Genomic DNA, 18,238 nt, shown 5'->3' with positions numbered 1-18,238 from the left:
GGCAGCCTTGACCCCCGGTCTGGGTTTCTGGGTCCTGGTTATTACCACAACAAATCTTGTCAGCCGAGGATGCCAAGATAGAGGGATATGGTCCCTGCCTCCAGGCATGATGATTCTGTGGGAGAGTGAGGGCAACCACAGCAATAGCTGGGGCTCCGTGGCATGTGGGATCCTCCCGGACCGGGGCACGAACCCGTGTCCCCTGCATCGGCAGGCGGACTCTCAACCACTGCGCCACCAGGGAAGCCCAAGGGAAGGGAGCATTTCTTTGCAGAGCCAGTATCCATAGGATAAAGGTTTGGGAAGCGGGGGCAAGGAAGGCTGAGGACAGAGCAGTGAGGAATGCACAATGACAGATGAATTCAGAGCATTCTTTGGAGCCTGGAGATCCCCAAAGGTGAAAACCTCAAGAGCCAGACTCTATGGCTGGCGTAAACCCTATCGAGGCCACAGGGGATATGCATAGTTCAGCACCTAAAGGACCCACTGAGGGTAGCGGGAGTGAACACAGACGTCAGCAGAGCCTCCCCTCTCCTTCCCTTCCTCTCCCTCCCCTTTCAGGTGGCTGGCCGTAAGGGCCCAGACTGTGTGGGGTAGTGGGAGAAATGAAAAGAAAACGGGCAAACATGGGAGAAGAAGAGCCCACGCTGGGAATCAAAGAGCTGGAAGAGTTCTGGAAATGGAGTATCTGGAGGGACAGCTGGTCAAGGGATGGTGCATTAGCATCCGAACTGTACTCAGAGGGACAAGGACAGTGGCGGGTCTGCTTACTTGGCCAAACTTTCTGAAAGGAATGGGGTGCCCGTGTGGGCACCCGGCCTGGGCTTTCCCACAGAACGGGTGGCCTGGACCCTCGGGGCTCGGGCTCGCGCGCTACCGGCGGTAAGAACGCGCTGGGCGGAGGCGGGCGGGCGAGCGCCTTGGTGACCCTTCCCCTACTTTCCATCTTCTTCAGCTGGAGCAAGAGGTCTGTGCCCGGCGGGGGAACGCGCGTCCAACCCCTGGACCCAGGTCTAGGCCGGCAAGCGGACACTACGAAGGGGCGGGCGGCTCCCGGGGCAGCGCCGCCGTTCCGCGCTCCCGCCCCCGGGAGCCGGACGTGGCGCCTCCCCCGCGGCAGCCGGAGCCTGGAGGTGGGGTCGGGAGCCCGAGGCCGGGACTCTGATGTCACCGCGCGGCCGCGGGCGCCCAGCAGCGCGTCTCGCGTTGGAGCTCAGGTACTCGGTGAGGCCGCGGGGCCGGACGGCCGGGAGTGGGCGGCGGAAACGCCCTTCCCGGGGGCGGCAGAGCGAGCCCCACCGCTAGGAGCGGGTGGGGTAGCCGGGGCGCCGCGGAGCAGCCCGCGCGTCGTTGGGTCTGGAGGGGTTGGGCTCCGCGCGGAGTCTGGTCTGCGCGAGTCAGGGCCCTGCGCGCTTGGCCCCTTCGCAGAGGGGTGGGGGGGGCAGAGCCGGCAACAGCGGGAGCTGCTGGGGAGCGCGCCCGGGGGACCCGAGCACGCAGTGGGGTCTCACCCTGCAACCTCCGGCTCCCGCCTTTCGACCGCGCAGCCACTGGGGTATCCTGGCCTCTCCGGTCCACGATCGCGCGGTTCTCTCCGCGTGTTCTGAGCCCTCCTTCCCCGACGGTGAACCCAACCAACAGGAAAGGCCGAGAAATGCGCCAGCCAGGGGCCATCCGCTCTCCCAGCGTCCCCGAGGCCTCGCTCTCCAGCCGCACTGCGTGACTCTGTCGCCCCCTGTGGCCGCCAGGCCTGCGCCTCTTTCCTCCCTGGAGCGCCTCGACTCAGCTTGAAGCCCCAGGTATGTGGTACGATCTCGACCGCGGCTTCCTCTCCCCAAGTGCCGCCAGCATCCCGCGTTTCCTGACCGTGGCACAGAGCTAGAGTCTACGAAGACTCTACATGTGGGCGGGAGCGAGCTGAGAGCAGACGCTTCGCGACGTGAGCTGTGGTGCTGACAGGCCGGGAGAATGGGGTGCCGGAGGGAACTGGGAGAGCCACGGAACTTACCAAAATGCCTGCCCTTCTAGACCTGGTCTGGAGTGGTGGAATTCAAGACACGGCCCAGGACCTAGATACTCAGTCCGGCAGGGAGACTGCCGTGCAGGCAGCGAGGCAGTCTCCCTGCCGGACCATCCAGGTGGGGTGGCCTGGACAACCTCTCCATAAGAGAGGTCAGACGTGAGGTGGCCTTTGGGAAAGATATGATTTAATTCCTGATCATTGTTGATCATTTGAGGTTGTCTGCCTTTCTGGTCACCTTACCTGGATCTGTTTCCGTTGCCTTTGTGTGACTTTACCCACTGGAAGCTGTCTTCATGGATTTCCCCAAGAACCTCTAATTAAAAACCTGGGTCTGCTTTCTTGCCTGGTCCAACCTCTCTCCTGAGGTCCAGACACACATCTCAACTTACCACCTGCTTGCCAGACTTGCCACAAACACTACAAAGCCCACAGGCCCCAGACTGAGCACTGGATCCCTTGGCTAGTCCCCGTCTCAGCTTCCTCATTCCTGGGACCGGCACCTCCACCTCCCCAGCCCCTAGCTCTGAACACGGAAGTCATCCTTGTCTCCTTTTCCTCGCTTGCTCTTTGATTCAGGTGATAAGTTTATCACAAATGACCCCAATACCGCATGACCCCAATCTGGTGGTTTTCTAGCAGGGATTTCACACTGCTCCCCCTACTCTGACGAGGCTTGGCAAAAGGTTCTTTGAGTTCTAGCCTCTGGACTTACATTCAATGCAGGCACTGGCTCTGCAGCCCAGCCCACAGTTGACACTAATGCTGATGCTAGGGCTCCTGGGGTGTGGCTACTCCCAGCCACAAGGACTGGCTGAACTGCAAGAGGCTCCCTGCAGCCAGACAAGTGTGAAAACTCTTTGCTCTTTGGGCTGAGGCCCCAAAACACACTAAAGGAGCTGGACCCTCCTGGCATAACAGGTTCTACAAAGGGCACAGTGTGAGCATCCTGCATGGGTATCAGGTGCTTGGGTTAGCACTGCAAAAGCATCCTCGAGACAAGTTAAGGTCAATAAGAAAATGTACACACGTTTTAGTTATCCATCGGAGCTGTTTTTATTTGGTGAACTCAGAATCCTTTATCAGTCAGTAACTCACAAATAAGATAGAATTGTCAAGGCCTTTTTTGAGGAAACATCTTTGTATTAGAACAGTTACCCATGCCTATAGATGCAACGAAAGTCAAGAATGGGTGGCATGAGCCAGGGTAAACAGTGCTCCCAAGCTGGGCTCAGAAGGATAGGAAGAGAGAGAGCTATTGTCTGGGTGGCTAGGGGGAGTTACCAAGAGAAGGTGACTGTCCTCGCAGGGGCTGCTACTCAGAGTAGCTTCTTGTCTTTCTGAAGTTCAGAGAGTATAAACTACTTTGCAGAAATGGTCCCCAAGCCTGAGTGAAGACCAACCTGCAGGGCTGGCCTTAATGGGCTCAAAGATGCCTCCAGGTGGGTGATGTCAAGATGTTCTGGTACCAGGTCAGCTGAGATCCTCTCCTGGGAATGTTGGAGGTACCGCTTTGCCCGTTTAGGAAACATCATATCCTCCCTCCACTAACCTCCCTACCTGCCCTACCCAGCAATCTGTAGCATCTGGGGTCTCAGGGAATGGGGTAGAGGGTGATCCTGAGCTCCAAAAAGTGTCTAGAGGCTCACATAAGTCTGTTTTTCAGTTTCCACCCCACTGTGGGCCACCCTCCTCTGCAATCCCAGCCAAGCAGCTCAGGAAAGGCAAGCCCGCCCCCCACCCCACCCCCAAAGTCCCTATAGCCCATAGGGAGCCTTCAGTTCCCAAGACTCAAAGCTGCTTTCACCCCTGACCCAGGCACACCTACCTAGCTCCTCCCCTTGCTCCCCCTCCTGCCACTGGGGAAGTATTGATTTCTGGCCATTCCTGTTCCAAGCTGTGCTTGCCTGCTCTTCTGGTTCCTAATAACCTGAGTAACCTGGTCAGTGTCCATGGGTGGCAACTGCCTCACCCATTCTGTCCCCTTTCTCAAAAAGACTAATAGGAAGAGAAAAGTGGGTAGAAGAAGCCCTCAACCTTCTCCAGCAAAGCCACCCCCATCTACTCCCTGAAAGGCTGCTCCTTTCCTTGTCATTCAACAAATACTTAACATCGACTACATGCCAGGCACCGAGGGTGCAGAGATGAGTAAGTGCAGGGCCTGTCCTCAGGAAGCTCAGGGGTGGGAATGGGGAGAGGGAATCAAAGCAAGCCAACAATCACAATGCAGGGCGATGAGTGCTGTGACGCAGGAAGCTCAGGACACTGTAGGGATCCCAAAGGGTCAGGAGACCTCTAAGCTGCGCCCTATAGGAGGAGCAAGAGTGGCAGGAAAAAGAGGGGGTGAGCCTGTCATTCCTAGACAAAAGGCAGAGAGTCTCCCAAGCAGGGGCCATATTATCCTGGAATCTGCCAGTATTTTGAAGGGATGGGGGCGATTGTTTCCCATAGTGGAGGCTGGGCTTTGTTGGAGGGGGCTGGGGGTGAACTGGCTTTCAGCAGGGTTTGCTTCTAGGAAATTGATTCTGGCTGCAGTAAGCTTGGAGGCAGGCCCAGATTCCAGGCAGGGCTCAGCTGCCTCTTACCAGCTGTGTGCCTCTGGGCAAATCATTCCCCCTTCAGAACTTCAGTGTCCTCATCTGTAAAATGCAGACAGCAGTTGTGCCGTTCAAGACAAATATTTATTCAAAGCACCTGGAACATAACTGGCCCAGAGGGAGGGAGGAAGGCTGTGAAGCTGCCCCTGCCACCTGACCTGGGTCTTTCCCCCTCCTTTCTTGTCTCCCCTGTGATCTCAGATCGTTCTTGACCATTGTTTATCAGGGAAAGATCACATGGAGAAGCTAACAAAGCAGCCAGGAAGCAGCCAGGGTGGGACAGGGCTGGGGAGGGCAGGAGCACGGGTACATTCTCAGAGCTCCAGGAGGTGCCAGGGTAGAAGCCGGGGCTGCGGGCCAGAAGAGCCCCAGCGGGGGACGCGCTAGTCGCTAGTTCCTTCCCCTGAGCTAAGGCCCTCAATCTCCAGAGCTGTTCCCCTGGTCCTACTGCCCTTGCCATTCCAGACTAGGGAGGTGGGGGGTTGCCAGCGCTAATAAGGGTCGTGAGATAGGGAGGGGATGTGTAAGCATGTCCGTGTTGGAGGTGCCAGGAGGTTGTCCTAACCCTAACCCGGAGCGCCTCACCCACCACCCCATCTATGCTTTTCCAGGCCCCATAGAGCTGGCCAGCCTCTGCCCGCGTCCGCGCAGCCATGGAGGCTCTGGGTCCTGGAGGCGACTGCGCCTCGCCGGCCTCGTCCACTCGCAGCCTGGACCTGCGGCGGCTGTCCGCGCGCGCCGACTCGGCCTACAGCTCTTTCTCCGCCGCCTCTGGCGGTCCTGAGCCGCGCACACCGTCGCCGGGGACCCACCAACTTCCCTACCTGGACTGGGACTACGTGCGCGTGGTGTGGGGCGGCCCGGCCCCCACCGCCGGGCTTCGCACCTCCCCGCAGCCCCGGCCGGCGGCCGCCGCACGCAGTGGGCCTCGTCCCCCCGAGATCCGGGGGACCCCGGGGCCGCTCAGCCGCCAGACCACCCCGCTGCTGTACGCGCTGGCGGCCGAGGCGGAGGCCGCGGCGCGGGCAGCCGAGCCGCCCAGTCCGCCCGCGTCGCGGGCCGCCTACCGCCAGCGGCTGCAGGGCGCGCAGCGGCGAGTGCTCCGGGAGACGTCCTTCCAGCGCAAGGAGCTCCGCATGAGCCTGCCCGCCCGTCTGCGGCCCGCGGCCCCCGCGCGGCCCTCCGCCGCGCACCCGCGCTCTGCCTTGCTCAGCCAACCCGGCGGGGAAGCGGAGCCGGCGCGCCCCGGGGCTCCCGCGCCGGTAACCGCCGGCAGGGGACGCCTCGCCAACCAGCAGCGGCAATGGTGCTTCTCAGAGCCGGGAAAGCTGGATCGCGTGGGTCGGGGCGGTGGGTTGACGGGGGAATGCTCGGGGGAGGCCTGCTCCAGCTCTGGCCTCGCCAGGCCAGAGCCCCGGGAATGGCAGCAGCGGACGCTGGCAGAGTTCGAAGGTCACCAGATCAGATGGCTGCTTGCGACCCAGCCCCGAAGCATAGAGGACCCGAAACCCCGGTCCTTGAGGCTCAGCAATGCCTATAGGCCTGCTGGTCGGAGTCAGAGCGCTTCGGGGGAAGTCTTGTCCCCCTGGGGAAGTCCAGGAGGGGTCATGCCCATTGCCCAGGTATGGAAGATAGGGGCTGCAAGCTTGGCTTGGGGGCATCCAGAAGATTGAAAACTTGAGCAACATTTCATCCAACTGCTTGCCTTTCCAGGCTGTTCCCCAAGGAGCAGAAACCCCCAGACCATTGTTTCAGACCAAACTTTCCAGGTGAGAGACATGGACCACTCTGGGGACTGAAAGCTGGGGGAGGCAGCTTTCATATCTCTTGCTCAAGAAAGAAGAGGGCCTCCCACTCACCCTCAGTTTGAGCCTTCTGTCTTTTGCAAACCACATCCCCTAATCCCACCCCCAACACCCTACTGTCTGTCTGGTGCAGAACCAGAATCTTCCTTCCTGGTCCCTCTGGTCAGTGTGGGGTCCCTGCTTCCAGGTTCCTGACTCAGAAGGAAGTTGCAGTGGTGTGTTCTGCAGAGGGCCCCCAGAGCAGTCCCTCCGACTGGGAGCATAGGGCCTCAGAGAACTGCATTGTGTCTGCCCGGCTCCCATCCCTTCCTGATGATGAAGTTTTCCTGGAAGAAGCCCCGCTGGTCAGAATGAGATCACCTGCAGACTCCCATGCTCCCCTGGGGCTCCCAAACAGGTGAATTTCCTCAGGCTTTCAAGCAGAGTGAGATACCCCCTTCCTACACACATCTACAAAATGCTGGAGGGGCAGGGAACCCTCTCCTGGCTGGTGGCTGGGAGCCAGGGGGGTGAGGTGGGGGAGGTGGATGGCCCTTGGAGGCCACCATTTATCTTTGGCCAGAGCTTTTTCTGATTTAGTGTCTCTTCCACTTCCAGTGTCCATGCCTCTGACCGGCAGTATGGAGCTGGCTTGGGTCAGAGGGCTGACCAGGCTATAATCCCCTCAGAGCAGCCCCTCCATGAGCATCCAGAGACTGCAGGGGCGGATGACTGTTGGCAGGGGGTAAACGGTTCTGTGAGTGTCTCCAGACCTACAAGCTGTAGTCCCCCTGGGACTGCAAATGGTGACATTGCAACCTTTGACCCCACTGGACTGCTGACCACTGATCCCCCCACAGCTGCAGAGACTGACCCCCTCAAACCTCTCCCATGTGATGCCCTGAGACCTCCAGGCAATGATACCCCGGGGCCTTCTGACCACACTGCCCTGGCTTGGGGCACTGGCCAGACTGGTTCCAGGTCAACATGGCCCAGTCCACGCCTCGAGGAGCTGGTTCAGGAGCTGGCCAGATTGGATCCCTCTCTGAGTGACACTCTCACCTCCTATCCCAGCCCGGAGCCATCCCTGGGCCTGCTGGATGGGCTGATTCCTTTAGCCGAGGTCTGGGCTGCAATGAGGCCAGCCTGTGGAGAGGCTGGAGAGGAAGCAGCTGGTACTTCTGCGTCAAGGTGAGTGAGGGGTACCAGGGACTCAGGGGATTCTAAGCCCATGCAGCCTGGGGCAGGACGACCCAAGGAACTCTGGTTTTGTCCCCAGCTCTTACCTACTTAACTCCACCCAGCGCCTGCCAGCTTCTCAGAAGGAGACAAGGCCTGAAAACCTTACCACCTACGCTGTGCCTGACGAGCCATGCGGCCCGGGTCTCCCCGAGCCAAATAACAGCATCCAAGCCAAGAAAGTGAGTGTGGAGGGGCTATTAGAGGCTGGGCTAAGTCAGGGCCCTGCCTCCAGACTGAGGTGCCCGCGCCCTCCCTGCAGGTGGAGCTGGCGGACCTCCTTCAAAAGACGCTAAGGGAGCTTCAGGCCGAGCAGGAGCAGCTGCAGGGAGCGGCCCAGGCTTGGGCCAGGCGCGGGGCTGCCCTGGAGGCCGCGGTCGGCCAGGCCTGTGCACCCCACGAGCTCGAGCGGTTCAGCCGGTTCATGGCCGACATAGAGCGCGTGCTTGGCCTCCTGCTGCTGCTGGGCAGTCGCCTGGACCGCGTGCACCGCGCCCTGGCCCGGGCGGGCGCAGACGGCGACCCTGACGAGCAGGTAACGGGTTTGGGCTGGGGGAGGGCGGGGCGGTGAGGGGCCTTCGGGCTCCGGCTGGAAGCCTCCCGGGAGCGGCGGCACCCTCGCCCCGCTCACGGCGCCCTCGCCCCGCGGCTCCAGGCCTCTCTGCTGCAGCGACTGGGGCTCCTGCAGCGGCAGCAGGAAGACGCCAAGGAGTTGAAGCAGCATGTGGCACGGCGCGAGCGGGCCCTGCGCGAGGTGCTGGCGCGCGCACTTCCCGCCGACGAACTGCGCGCCTATCGCGCCCTGTTGGTCGGCAAGGCCGCTGTCCTGGCCCAGCAGCGCAGCCTGGACGAGCGGGTCCGCCTCCTTCAGGACCAACTGGACACAGTCAGGACCGACCTTGGCCGTCGTCCTGCGACTCCCAGGCCGGCCTGGCCCCCAGGCACCCGTCCTCCGGATAAACCGCCCTTCCCCCCTCCCCTCATCTAGTTACAGGGGGCTGGGGGTGAGGAGCATTGCCCCTGCCTCTCACCCACGTGATTGATTGGGATGACGCTGGTTTATTCGGTGCTTTTCCCTTGGGGTGGGGAAGACCCAGGCCCGGCCTTCCTGGGGTACTTTTTCCAAGTGTTCTCATGTGGCCTTACCCAAGTCTTGTGGATTATTTGGTAATTAACTTATGAATTTTAAAGTCTGCAGTATTCCCCCTTTTCGGTCAGGGTTGGTTGGAGGGAGAGGAGACAAGTCAGAGGAGCACTTCAACTTAAGATGCAAAATGGCCATTTTTTTTCCCTCTCAATAAAAAATTGATGTGAGAAGTGTGCGGTATCAGCTGGAGCCTGGCTTGGAGGAGGGATCTTGTTTGCACACTACAGACACCTGCCAGACTAGAGCAGAAGAGAGATTTGTTGGAGGACATCACTCAGCCCTGGGGATCCCTAGGAAGACTGAAGAAACAGGCTTGAAAACTGGAGGGGCCAAGCAGATGCTGTCACCAGTAGTCCCTAAATATTCTGGTGATTGCATTATTACCATGAAAGCTAGGCCTGATTGGCTGAGGCCAGGTCTCTTTTGCTGGTTTTTACCCAAGCCCCCGACATGAGTAGTATAGTGGAAGTGGGGGACTGCCTCCCTTCAAGACAAGGGATAGGGAACTTCCCCAAATGGAAAATGGATTCAGATGCTTTGCTGCCTAAAAACCCTGATGAATGTCAAGTACACTTGGACATTTGGGGACATTCATTCCAAGACCCAGAAAGAACTTTCTTCCTCTTCCAATTATGTTGGATAATTGGATAAACTGAATTTATCCGCCTTTCCTTTGGAGTCCCCACTAGGTCACCCAGGCTTAAGGAGGGCAGTTGGGGGGATGGGAGCTGAAGGTGAGTCATGGGGGACCTGGAGACCTATTATTGTGGGGGTGGTGCTGAGGAGTTGCAGAGGCAGCTTTTCTTGTGTTCTGGAGATGGCAGTTTGGGGATGGGCTAAGGTTGGGAGTTAAGGGCTAGAGTGGTATGAAACAGGACACACACTCCCCTCTGTGTGTCAGTCTTGTGTACATAGAATCAATGTTCAGTTCTCAAATATACATTGAAAATCTTAGTATTTGTAGCTGCTAAGGCCAGGAACAAGAACATTGTTCATGTAAATGTTCAGTGTATTTTTGGAAGCTGGGCACATTAATAGGCATGTGTATGTGTATCTAAAGCCAACAGACCTCAAAGTGAGAAATCTCTGCTTCTGGGCTCGTTTTCTGATGCATATTGTCACTAAGTGCAACTGGTTGGGAATGTTAAATGGTCGTATTCATACCAAAAGCATTAGTTATAACAGTCGCGCTATTGAGCACAGAACAATGCTCACATTGTGCCTTTTTATAAAAAACATATGGGGCTCCTGCTGATTCTAACATTATGCTTTGCTTTTCTCCTTTGAACGCCGTGGGCGGGGCCTCCGCTCTAAGATCCTCTGCCTAGCAGGGCAGCTCGCTTAGAGACGCGTTCTGGATGGAATCTACTTATTTCTGGCTTTTGCCCTGTACAGTCCCCACTGCATTCTCCCATTGTGATATACTTAGAAACACACTTAACGTCGTCCATTAGGCCAGTGGAAATTGTGTATTTCAGACAAAACACTCCCAGCCCGGCATGGGCATGAGAAGCAGCGTCTGCCATTGTCTGGTTAAACTGCACTTTGGTTCTTTGCTGGTTTTTGCCATGGGGAAATATGAGGCTTCTGTGCTTGTCTCTACCAGATCGAGCGAGCCCACAAAAGTAGGGCCACAACTCCTGCGCCTGTCCTTCCATTTTGCCTCCGTCTCCTTCCTGCCCCAGTTTATCTCCCTTCCACACCCCGTTATTCCTTCAGAGGGCAAGAATGAGCTCAGCATAGGTGTTCTATATTGGCACCACAGACTAAGACTAGGGGTGGGGTGGGGGCCAGTACCAGAAGTCCGGTGAATTCCACCCTCCTGGACACTGCCAGCAGAGGGCACTGTTTTCCTCATGATGAAAGCTTCTAGCCACGCTTTACCACCCGCAGTCTCCCCAGCTACCAGGCCCTCTGGGCTAGCCACAGGGACGTTGCCTTGTCCTGAGCAGTGTCCCTGTTGGACCTGAAGGCTGGGGCTAAGCCTTTGTGTCTGTCGGAAAGAAATCCTGGCCCGCCAGTTATGGGAAGGTTGGCTCCCTTTCCTTTGCCACTAGGCCTTCGTTCGAAAGTCGTTGGCTAATGAGGAGTGGGGAGGGGGAGGCTGGGGGTGTTGATCTCGAGGATCAGTATCAAAAAGAGCCTTACGTGGTTCCCCACGGTGGAAAAGAGGGTTTCTTGGGCCTCTGTTGGGGTTTCTGTCCGCACCTCCCCAGGCCGCCTGCGCCCGCCGCCGCCTGCTGGTCCCGCCCCCAGCCCTGAGGCCTGCAGCGCCCCGCCCCGATTGAGCAGAGCGCGGCTGTTGCCTGGCAACTGGCAGCCCCGGGGCCTTCCTCCTCTCCTACTCGCCTCATCCCGCCCCCCAGCCGTTCCTAATACGGATGTAATTAGTGCACTTTTTACCTTCTGACTGTAAATTGGAAACAGTAGGAAAGCAAGGTTCCGTGGTACCCAAACCGACGCGCAGTCTGGCTGGAGCAGCCTGCTCCTCACACCAAGTACCTCGGCGAGCGGCTGGCGTGAACCTCAGGAATCCTCACGGGAACAAATTACCTTGCTGTTCAGTCACGTGTAATTCAGAAGCTTATGAGGACATTTAGGTCAAATGTGGTTGAGGACAGCAGAGAGAAGAGGTGAAATGCTGTAAAGCAATCCTCCCAACGACCCCGTAGCGTTACTGTCACAGCCTAGCTACAGTTTAGACAGACAGTCATGATGGGTGTTTACCTGTTGTCTTTGAAACTTAAGTCAGCACTGACTTCTCACTAGGAGGACTTTTTCCTCCCCTTCTTGAGGAGAGCTCCAGACATCTCTCTCTCTCTCTCTCTCCTCCTCCTCCCTCTCTATCTCTTCCTTATTTCCTCTTTCCCACAGTAATATCTGAGGCCACCTCTGCTCCACAGGTTCAAGTCCAGAGGTGTGGCAGTTCTGGAAAGGTGACGCCAGCCACAGAGGTTCAAGGCATAAAACTATCTGGAGAGCGACAGAGTCTATTTATTAAACCATTTTAAAAGGTCAAATAATTTCTTCCAGGAAAAGGCAAAGAAAAGGGAGGAAATATGGGTCCTGAGAAGGCCCAGCTTTAAAACCGTGTGTGGAGGGGTGCTTTCAGTCCAGAAAGCTGAATGACTGCTTGTTTAAGACTGGAAGTTGCGGGGGCGGGGATGCTAGAGGAATGTGTATTAAGAAAGGCATTGTGATATTTTAAATAAAGCGATATTTCCCTTTTGTGGGGAAACATTTTTCCTAGTAGAGTCAATGTTGTTGTTTGTATATACAAATACTAACATGGCAAAAGAATGGTGATCATGTAGAACAACGTCACGAATCAGAGATATTTGGTTTTGAAATGCAGCCAGATATCCCTTTGGGACCAACTCGGCACTCCTGGTAATATTTCAGGATGGTGTTGCAGTTCACAGACGACTTTACCTACTCATTCCCTGTGTTCCTTCCTCCCCACAGCCTGTAGGATATGTACTGCCAGTTCCACAGAGAGGGAGATGGAGCTTGGAGACTTGGGTGACTTGCCTAAGGTCACTAAATGAATAAAGAGCTGAGATGAGACCACCTTGCTTTTCTGCAACAGGACACTGTAATGGAAAAGAGCAACAGGATGCCATCCTGACTGTGAGAGTTACTAGCTGTGAGGCCTGTACAAATTACTTACAGTTTCTCTAAGCTTCAGTTTCCTCACTTTAAAAATCAAGATACTAACAGTGCATACCTTGTAAGGTGGTAGTTAATACCTGCAAAGTGTTTACAACTGTGCCTGGCACTTAGTAAACACAGGTCATATGTATGTTACCCATACCCTGGTCTCCATTAGGTAAGTAACACATGTTCAAGAACAGCCTCCAGGGACTTCCCTGGTGGTCCAGTGGGTAAGACTCCATGCTCTGAGTGCAGGGGGCCCAGGTTCGATCCCTGGTTGGGGAGCTAGATCCCACATGCAGGCTGCAACTGAGAGTCCGCATGCCACAACTAAAGATCCCACGTGCTGCAACTAAGACCCAGTGCAGCCAAAATACTTTTTTTTTTTTAAAAAAAGAACAGCTTCTATCCTCCTTAGAGGAAATGTACAATTGTATTAAAAAGCTTGCTGTGGGGGCTTCCGTGGCAGCGCAGTGGTTAAGAATCTGCCGGCCAATGCAGGGGACACGGGTTCGAGCCCTGTTCAGGGAAGATCCCGCATGCCCCGGAGCAGCTAAGCCCGTGCGCCACAACTACGGAAGCCTGCACGCCTGGAGCCCATGCTCCTCAACAAGAGAAGCCGCTGCAATGAGAAGCCCGCGCACCGCAATGAAAAAGTAGCCTCCGCTCACTGCAACTAGAGAAAGCCCACGCACAGCAACAAAGACCCGGTGCAGCCAAACAATAAAAATTGGACATGACTCATACACATCTACATCAGCGATTAACTCTTCCCCCATTAAGAGGAGTGATTCTCTTCCCTGTGATAATTTTAACCAGGTAAATTACCTTAACCAATGAACAACTATTGTTTTGTCAGTTGTTGGAAATATCCTTCCCCAGGTGTACCTCCTGTTAGTCAGATATTGTTCTTGAGAACTTTCCATATGCATATCAACTGTAATTTCCTACTGACTTACAGTTTCAGAAAGTTTTAGCCTGCGAGGAAAAAGCAGTGGTTTCTAACACCTGAATTTTAGGCTTATTGATCCTAAACTCTTGCCAAATGTTTTTACTTCACTGGGCAGGCTTGCAGCACACCCTTCTGAAACACAAAGATTCTTCTGGCGGTTCAAGAACCCTCCTCTGATTTAAGTGTGCCATAAACATTAGTTATTACTACTTTGCTGGTTTACATTTTGTCTTTCTCAAAGCTGGTCATACCTGTGTGTGTGTGACCTTTGTTATCCATCTCAGTCAAGCCTCTCTTTTACCATGAAAAATCTCTAATATTTTATCCTGTCCTAGACCTTCAGCTACTGAGATTGCTTTAATTATTGCCTCCTGTCTTTTTTTTTTTTTTTTTTTGCAGAGGCAGAAGACTTTAATTTTCATTTTGAAATAATTTATGCAGCTTAGCTAGAGTTCCAAGCAAGGAAGGTGGGAGAGGTCAGATCCGGGCCTACATTTACCTACAGTTTTTGACTACCATACCCATGTTTGGTTGACTCCTTTTTTTTTGCAGAGAAATCCAAATTCTTTCAATAGTAGAATGCTTGAAAGAGGCAGAAGGATGAGGAGAAAAGAAGTGAAAAGAAAAGCAAAATACAGTAGCAAGTGCTGTAGAATGGTTAAGGGAAGTGCATCATCACACAAGCAGGAACAAAATGGGAGACTTTATTTCATTGCTTAAATCAAAACATTCCATGAAAGACTGCCTTAAATAATTTCAGAGGCCTCACTGATACACATATGGGAGGGGAACTCCAGTACCCTGTGCCCCAAAAACTATTTGGCATAACTAATGACATGCAAACCCAATTTGCAAAAGCAGAGCATTATTACAATATGATATAAAAAGGTTGGTTGAGCAAATAGATTCCACATCTTTAAAATGGGAAAAGAGCCATTTTAATTACACTGTGTTGAACCTGAGAAATCTTGGCAATACTTAAACCCTTCTCAATTACAAATAGGAGCAAAGATACAGATGAATCAAGCCTCCCCTCTCTAAGGTCACTGAGCAAAGAGATTCTGCATTTGCTATTTTGGAATAAGTTGTTTGCTTTCAGGTGGCTTTTTAAAATGGATATCACGTACCTTTTGCTTGTACAGAACTTTCATATAAAATAGTTGCTCCTTAATTGTATCTGTTACTATTTAACCAGTGATTTTTCTAGTGTTATGCTATGACATTTTTTTCTTTGAATGTTCACTTTCTGCACTGAAAGGCTCAGCCGGATTTGAAAGCCACAGATTCAGAAACATGGCACAATGGTGCAATTCACAAATAAATCACACTTTAAAAAATTAAATATTCATGCCATATCAAAGTAGCCAGCCACCAGTGCCAAAGACACACATTTATATTTCACCATAAAGACAACCACAAATTAAAAGTATTTGCCAAAGTGTCTCTTTTCTTTTCTCTTGTTGTTAAATCACTTTTACTCCCAAGATGTACTTGTTTTCTAATATTTAGCATTCTCAGTACAACTGAAATTAATTACATTCACAATGGTCACATTCTGTATTCAAGACTCTCTGGAATCTTGATTGCCTAAAATGAGGTAGATAACCATTCAAGGGTTTTGTTGGTTGGGACTAATTTCCTTTAGATCTTGATCATCTTTTTTTTTTAATAGAATTCCAAAATATTTAGCAAAAGATTGAAAATGTCTGAGAGTTTTGGAAAAATATACTTTGAAAAGGTTTGTTTATGAAAGTTGTTTTACCTCATTTCAGTTTAAAAACAGGATAAAAGCATCAAATTACAAAAGCACTACATATCTTAAAGCTGACAACCCATCATCACACAGAGCTCTAATCCTGGCTTGGGAGTACCTAGATGCAGAGGCATCGGGTTAAATCATTCGGGGCCAGACCAGCTGCTGCCCCTTAACCTTTGATCCTAAATTTCAAATTTCCTCCAAAGTTCAATCCTGACTTCTGTAGTTCTTCGTAGGAGGCTCTCACTGAGATCTTGAATCCCATCTCTGGAGAAAGATCAAGCTTCAGACAGAAGCTGGAGGCGTAGGCCCACTTGGGTGAAACAGGCTGCAGTGGACAAAGTTGGAAACAAGATGGAGCCGAAGGTTTTGGACTGCTGTCTTGGGCAGGCTTAGACTGTGAGAGGCAGGCCCGATTAGAGCAACTCAGCCGTAGCCTCAGGAACCGTCAGGTTGCTGGGGGTAGGCTGGGCGCTAGACCAGCCAAGGGCCCCGGAATGGGTCGACGGGAGATTTCTGAAAAGACCTGCAGACTACTGCGGGTTTTTGTCTTTTTACGAGGAGCCATGGGCGAGGCACCCAAGAATTTGCTTAAGGAGCCTGACTTCCTCATGCCTCGAGCCAGATCCTGGAGCATCAGGTCGTCGGCCAGGACGCCCAGAAACGCGCTGGTGGTGGAACTGAGGATGGTGGCGGCCACCTGCACCGGGCGCCGGGCCGCAAAACTGCCACTACCACCACCGGTCGCATCGGGCTCGGTAGAGGTTCGCAGGATGGGGTCGCCAAGTAGGCGGCGAAGCGCGTACGAGGCGCCGGATGGCAGGTACTGGTAAGCGCGCCGCCCACTGTGGTCACGCACGTGCACCTGAGCACCCAGGCGGACCACCAGCAGCACCGCTGCATCCTCGTGGCCATGCAGAGCCGCCAGGTGCAGCGGCGTGTAGCCGCCGTGTGAGCGCGCGTTCACGTCGACCCGCGCGCCTCCACGCCGCGCGATCTCCACCAGCTGCTGCACCATCTCGAGGTCGCCACTCTTGGCGGCCCAATGCAGGGCCGTGAAACCAGACATGAAGTCGCGTTTGGCCGCCAGGCCGAGGTCGCGTAGCAGCAGCCCGTGCAGCTGGTGGGTCCAACGGCCCCCGGCAGCCCGCACTAGCCACTCGTGTTCGGCCGGCTCCAGGGGTACGGCGGACGGCGGCGGTGCGGCGGGCACCTCCTCGGTGTCCGGGCTCAGCAGGCGAGGGCCGGCGCGCGACAGGCGCCTCAGGTGCGGGGAGCGGCCGGGGCCCGGGCTGAGGCCCAGGCCGGACTCCTCAACTGAGAGCCGCCGCAGCAGCAGCGGGGAGCTACGTGGGCTGGGCTCCTCCGACAGCTGCCGACGCAGGCCCTGCTCCTCCGCCCGGATCCGGAGCGCCGCGGGGCCCGGGACGCAGCGCACGGGCAGCATGCAGGGCTTTTGAGGCAGCGCGCGCGGAGGGGGTGGTGGCGGCCCTTTTGTCAGCCCAGGCGCAGGTTCCGGGTCTGGCGGTTCTGCATGGGGCAAAGCTGCCTCCGACGGTGCCATGGACGGTGGGGCCACGTCTGCAGAGAGTCCCTCGGAGGGCTGGGCCAGCTCAAAGGCTGTAATCTGGGGGTCCGAGGGCATCCCTGACTGCCGGGCTGGGACTAACAGCAGCCCCTTAGTCAGCTGAGTGGGCTCAGAGGCCGGAGCCCCGGGGGTGTCCTGTGGCTCTGATGGCGGAGCCGGGTCCTCAGGTGGTTCCACCGCCTTCTGCGCCGAGGCCAAGGATGGAGCCCCCGAAGCAGCGGTTTCCCCCTGTGAGACGGAGGTGATCTTCGACGGCGGGGCTGATGCCACCGGGGTGCTCAGGAAGCAGGAGGGAAGGGACTCTGGTCCCTCCCGGGGCCGCGGCTTCTTCCTCAACACCACAAATTTGACGCCGTCGAGCTCCTTCACCACGGCCACGTCGTTGACAAACTGCTTGAAACGGTCCCTGCGGGCGGCGCGGCCGCGTGGGTCGCCGGCATCCAGCAGCGGCTTGAAGCGGCTCAGCAGCTCAGAGTTGCGCACCTTTCCGCCGTTCTCCTGCAGAAAGCCCAGCACTGCCGCCTGGCTCACCCCGGCGGCCGCAGCGGCCGCGGCCGCGGCCAGCGCCATGGTCAGTCCGGTCCTGCAGGGGAACCGGGGCCTCCCCCTCCCACCGACCAGCTGTTCCCGGTTGCTGGGCAGGTGGACGTCGCGGCGCCAGCTGGGATGCACTGGAGCCGGGGTTCCAGGAGTCACGTCCGCCTCGGCCAGGCTCACCTGATCGTTTTCAACGAGGCGTAACGGGCGTGTCCCTGAAGCTGAACCTCGGTCATGCCCGCGCCGCGGGGCCCAGGAGTCTCCTGGATAAAGGAGCTGGGGGCCGCGGCGCGCGTCCCCCGCCGCCGCCCCGCCGGGCTCCCAGTCTTCGGGGGTAGGTTTCAGGCTTTATATTCTGTCCAATGGGCGCTGGGCGCCATCCCCCGTGCGCGGTGCTCGCCTTACCGGTGACAGCTGTCACCAGGGACGCGGTAGGAGTGGGGGAGCGGAAATTCTCCACCCCCCCTCCCAACACGGGAATTAAAGGCGTAGTGCCAGGCTCCGCTCCGGGTTGCTAGGTGGGTGTGTTCCCCAGGGATGCCGCGGTCGACAGGCGAGGCAAGGATTTTTATTCCTTTTAGAAATATTTAACCACCACAAAATACCGGGCGATTGCTTAAAAGCAATAATTTATTTAAAGATCATCAATACCTCTTGAATTGTTGATTGCGTTTCACATAGGAAAACGGCTTCATGCAACTTGCAGTAAAGACAATTTGCTGTGCGTGGCAATGCATGTCACCCGAGGTTTAGAATTTTCTTATGATAAAATAATACATTTTCCAATTGAGTTTGGGGAATAAAACCACAGGAAAACATAAAGAAGGAAAGATATCACTTGATATCACCATTAACATTTTGACTATTTTTCTTCTCCCTCCCCCATACACATGCATATACATGTTTATGCTTTACAATACGAAAGTAAAATTGGAATCATGTTATGTTTTTAAAAGTTCACTTA

The 18,238-nt window shown here is 55.3% G+C and overlaps 2 protein-coding genes across 5 annotated transcripts; one reads left to right on the top strand and one right to left on the bottom strand.

Moving 5' to 3' along the window:
- Nucleotides 1-874: 874 nt before the first annotated feature.
- On the top strand, nucleotides 875-8,957 carry SHROOM1 (shroom family member 1). Of its 4 annotated transcripts, none has more exons than XM_060146242.1 (9): nucleotides 875-1,217; nucleotides 1,642-1,799; nucleotides 5,229-6,239; nucleotides 6,331-6,386; nucleotides 6,610-6,819; nucleotides 7,020-7,592; nucleotides 7,681-7,822; nucleotides 7,903-8,175; nucleotides 8,296-8,957. In XM_060146242.1, exons 3-9 carry the CDS (start codon nucleotides 5,271-5,273, stop codon nucleotides 8,626-8,628), a joined length of 2,556 nt encoding a protein of 851 aa, XP_060002225.1. In that variant the 5' UTR covers nucleotides 875-1,217; nucleotides 1,642-1,799; nucleotides 5,229-5,270; the 3' UTR covers nucleotides 8,629-8,957. The 4 variants fall into 4 exon arrangements, with proteins under 4 accessions (XP_060002225.1, XP_060002224.1, XP_060002227.1 ...); XM_060146241.1 differs by having other exon boundaries at nucleotides 6,556-6,819; XM_060146244.1 differs by lacking the exon at nucleotides 6,610-6,819 and having other exon boundaries at nucleotides 7,476-7,592.
- A 5,144-nt stretch (nucleotides 8,958-14,101) lies between these two features.
- Nucleotides 14,102-17,352, bottom strand: SOWAHA (sosondowah ankyrin repeat domain family member A). The gene has a single exon (XM_060146240.1). It carries the CDS (start codon nucleotides 17,305-17,307, stop codon nucleotides 15,598-15,600), a length of 1,710 nt encoding a protein of 569 aa, XP_060002223.1. The 5' UTR covers nucleotides 17,308-17,352; the 3' UTR covers nucleotides 14,102-15,597.
- Nucleotides 17,353-18,238: the final 886 nt, after the last annotated feature.

This window comes from Lagenorhynchus albirostris, chromosome 3 (assembly GCF_949774975.1).
Source record: "Lagenorhynchus albirostris chromosome 3, mLagAlb1.1, whole genome shotgun sequence".
In the NCBI taxonomy this organism is placed as follows: Eukaryota; Metazoa; Chordata; class Mammalia; order Artiodactyla; family Delphinidae; genus Lagenorhynchus; species Lagenorhynchus albirostris.
This window is presented reverse-complemented; position numbering and strand designations above follow the sequence as displayed.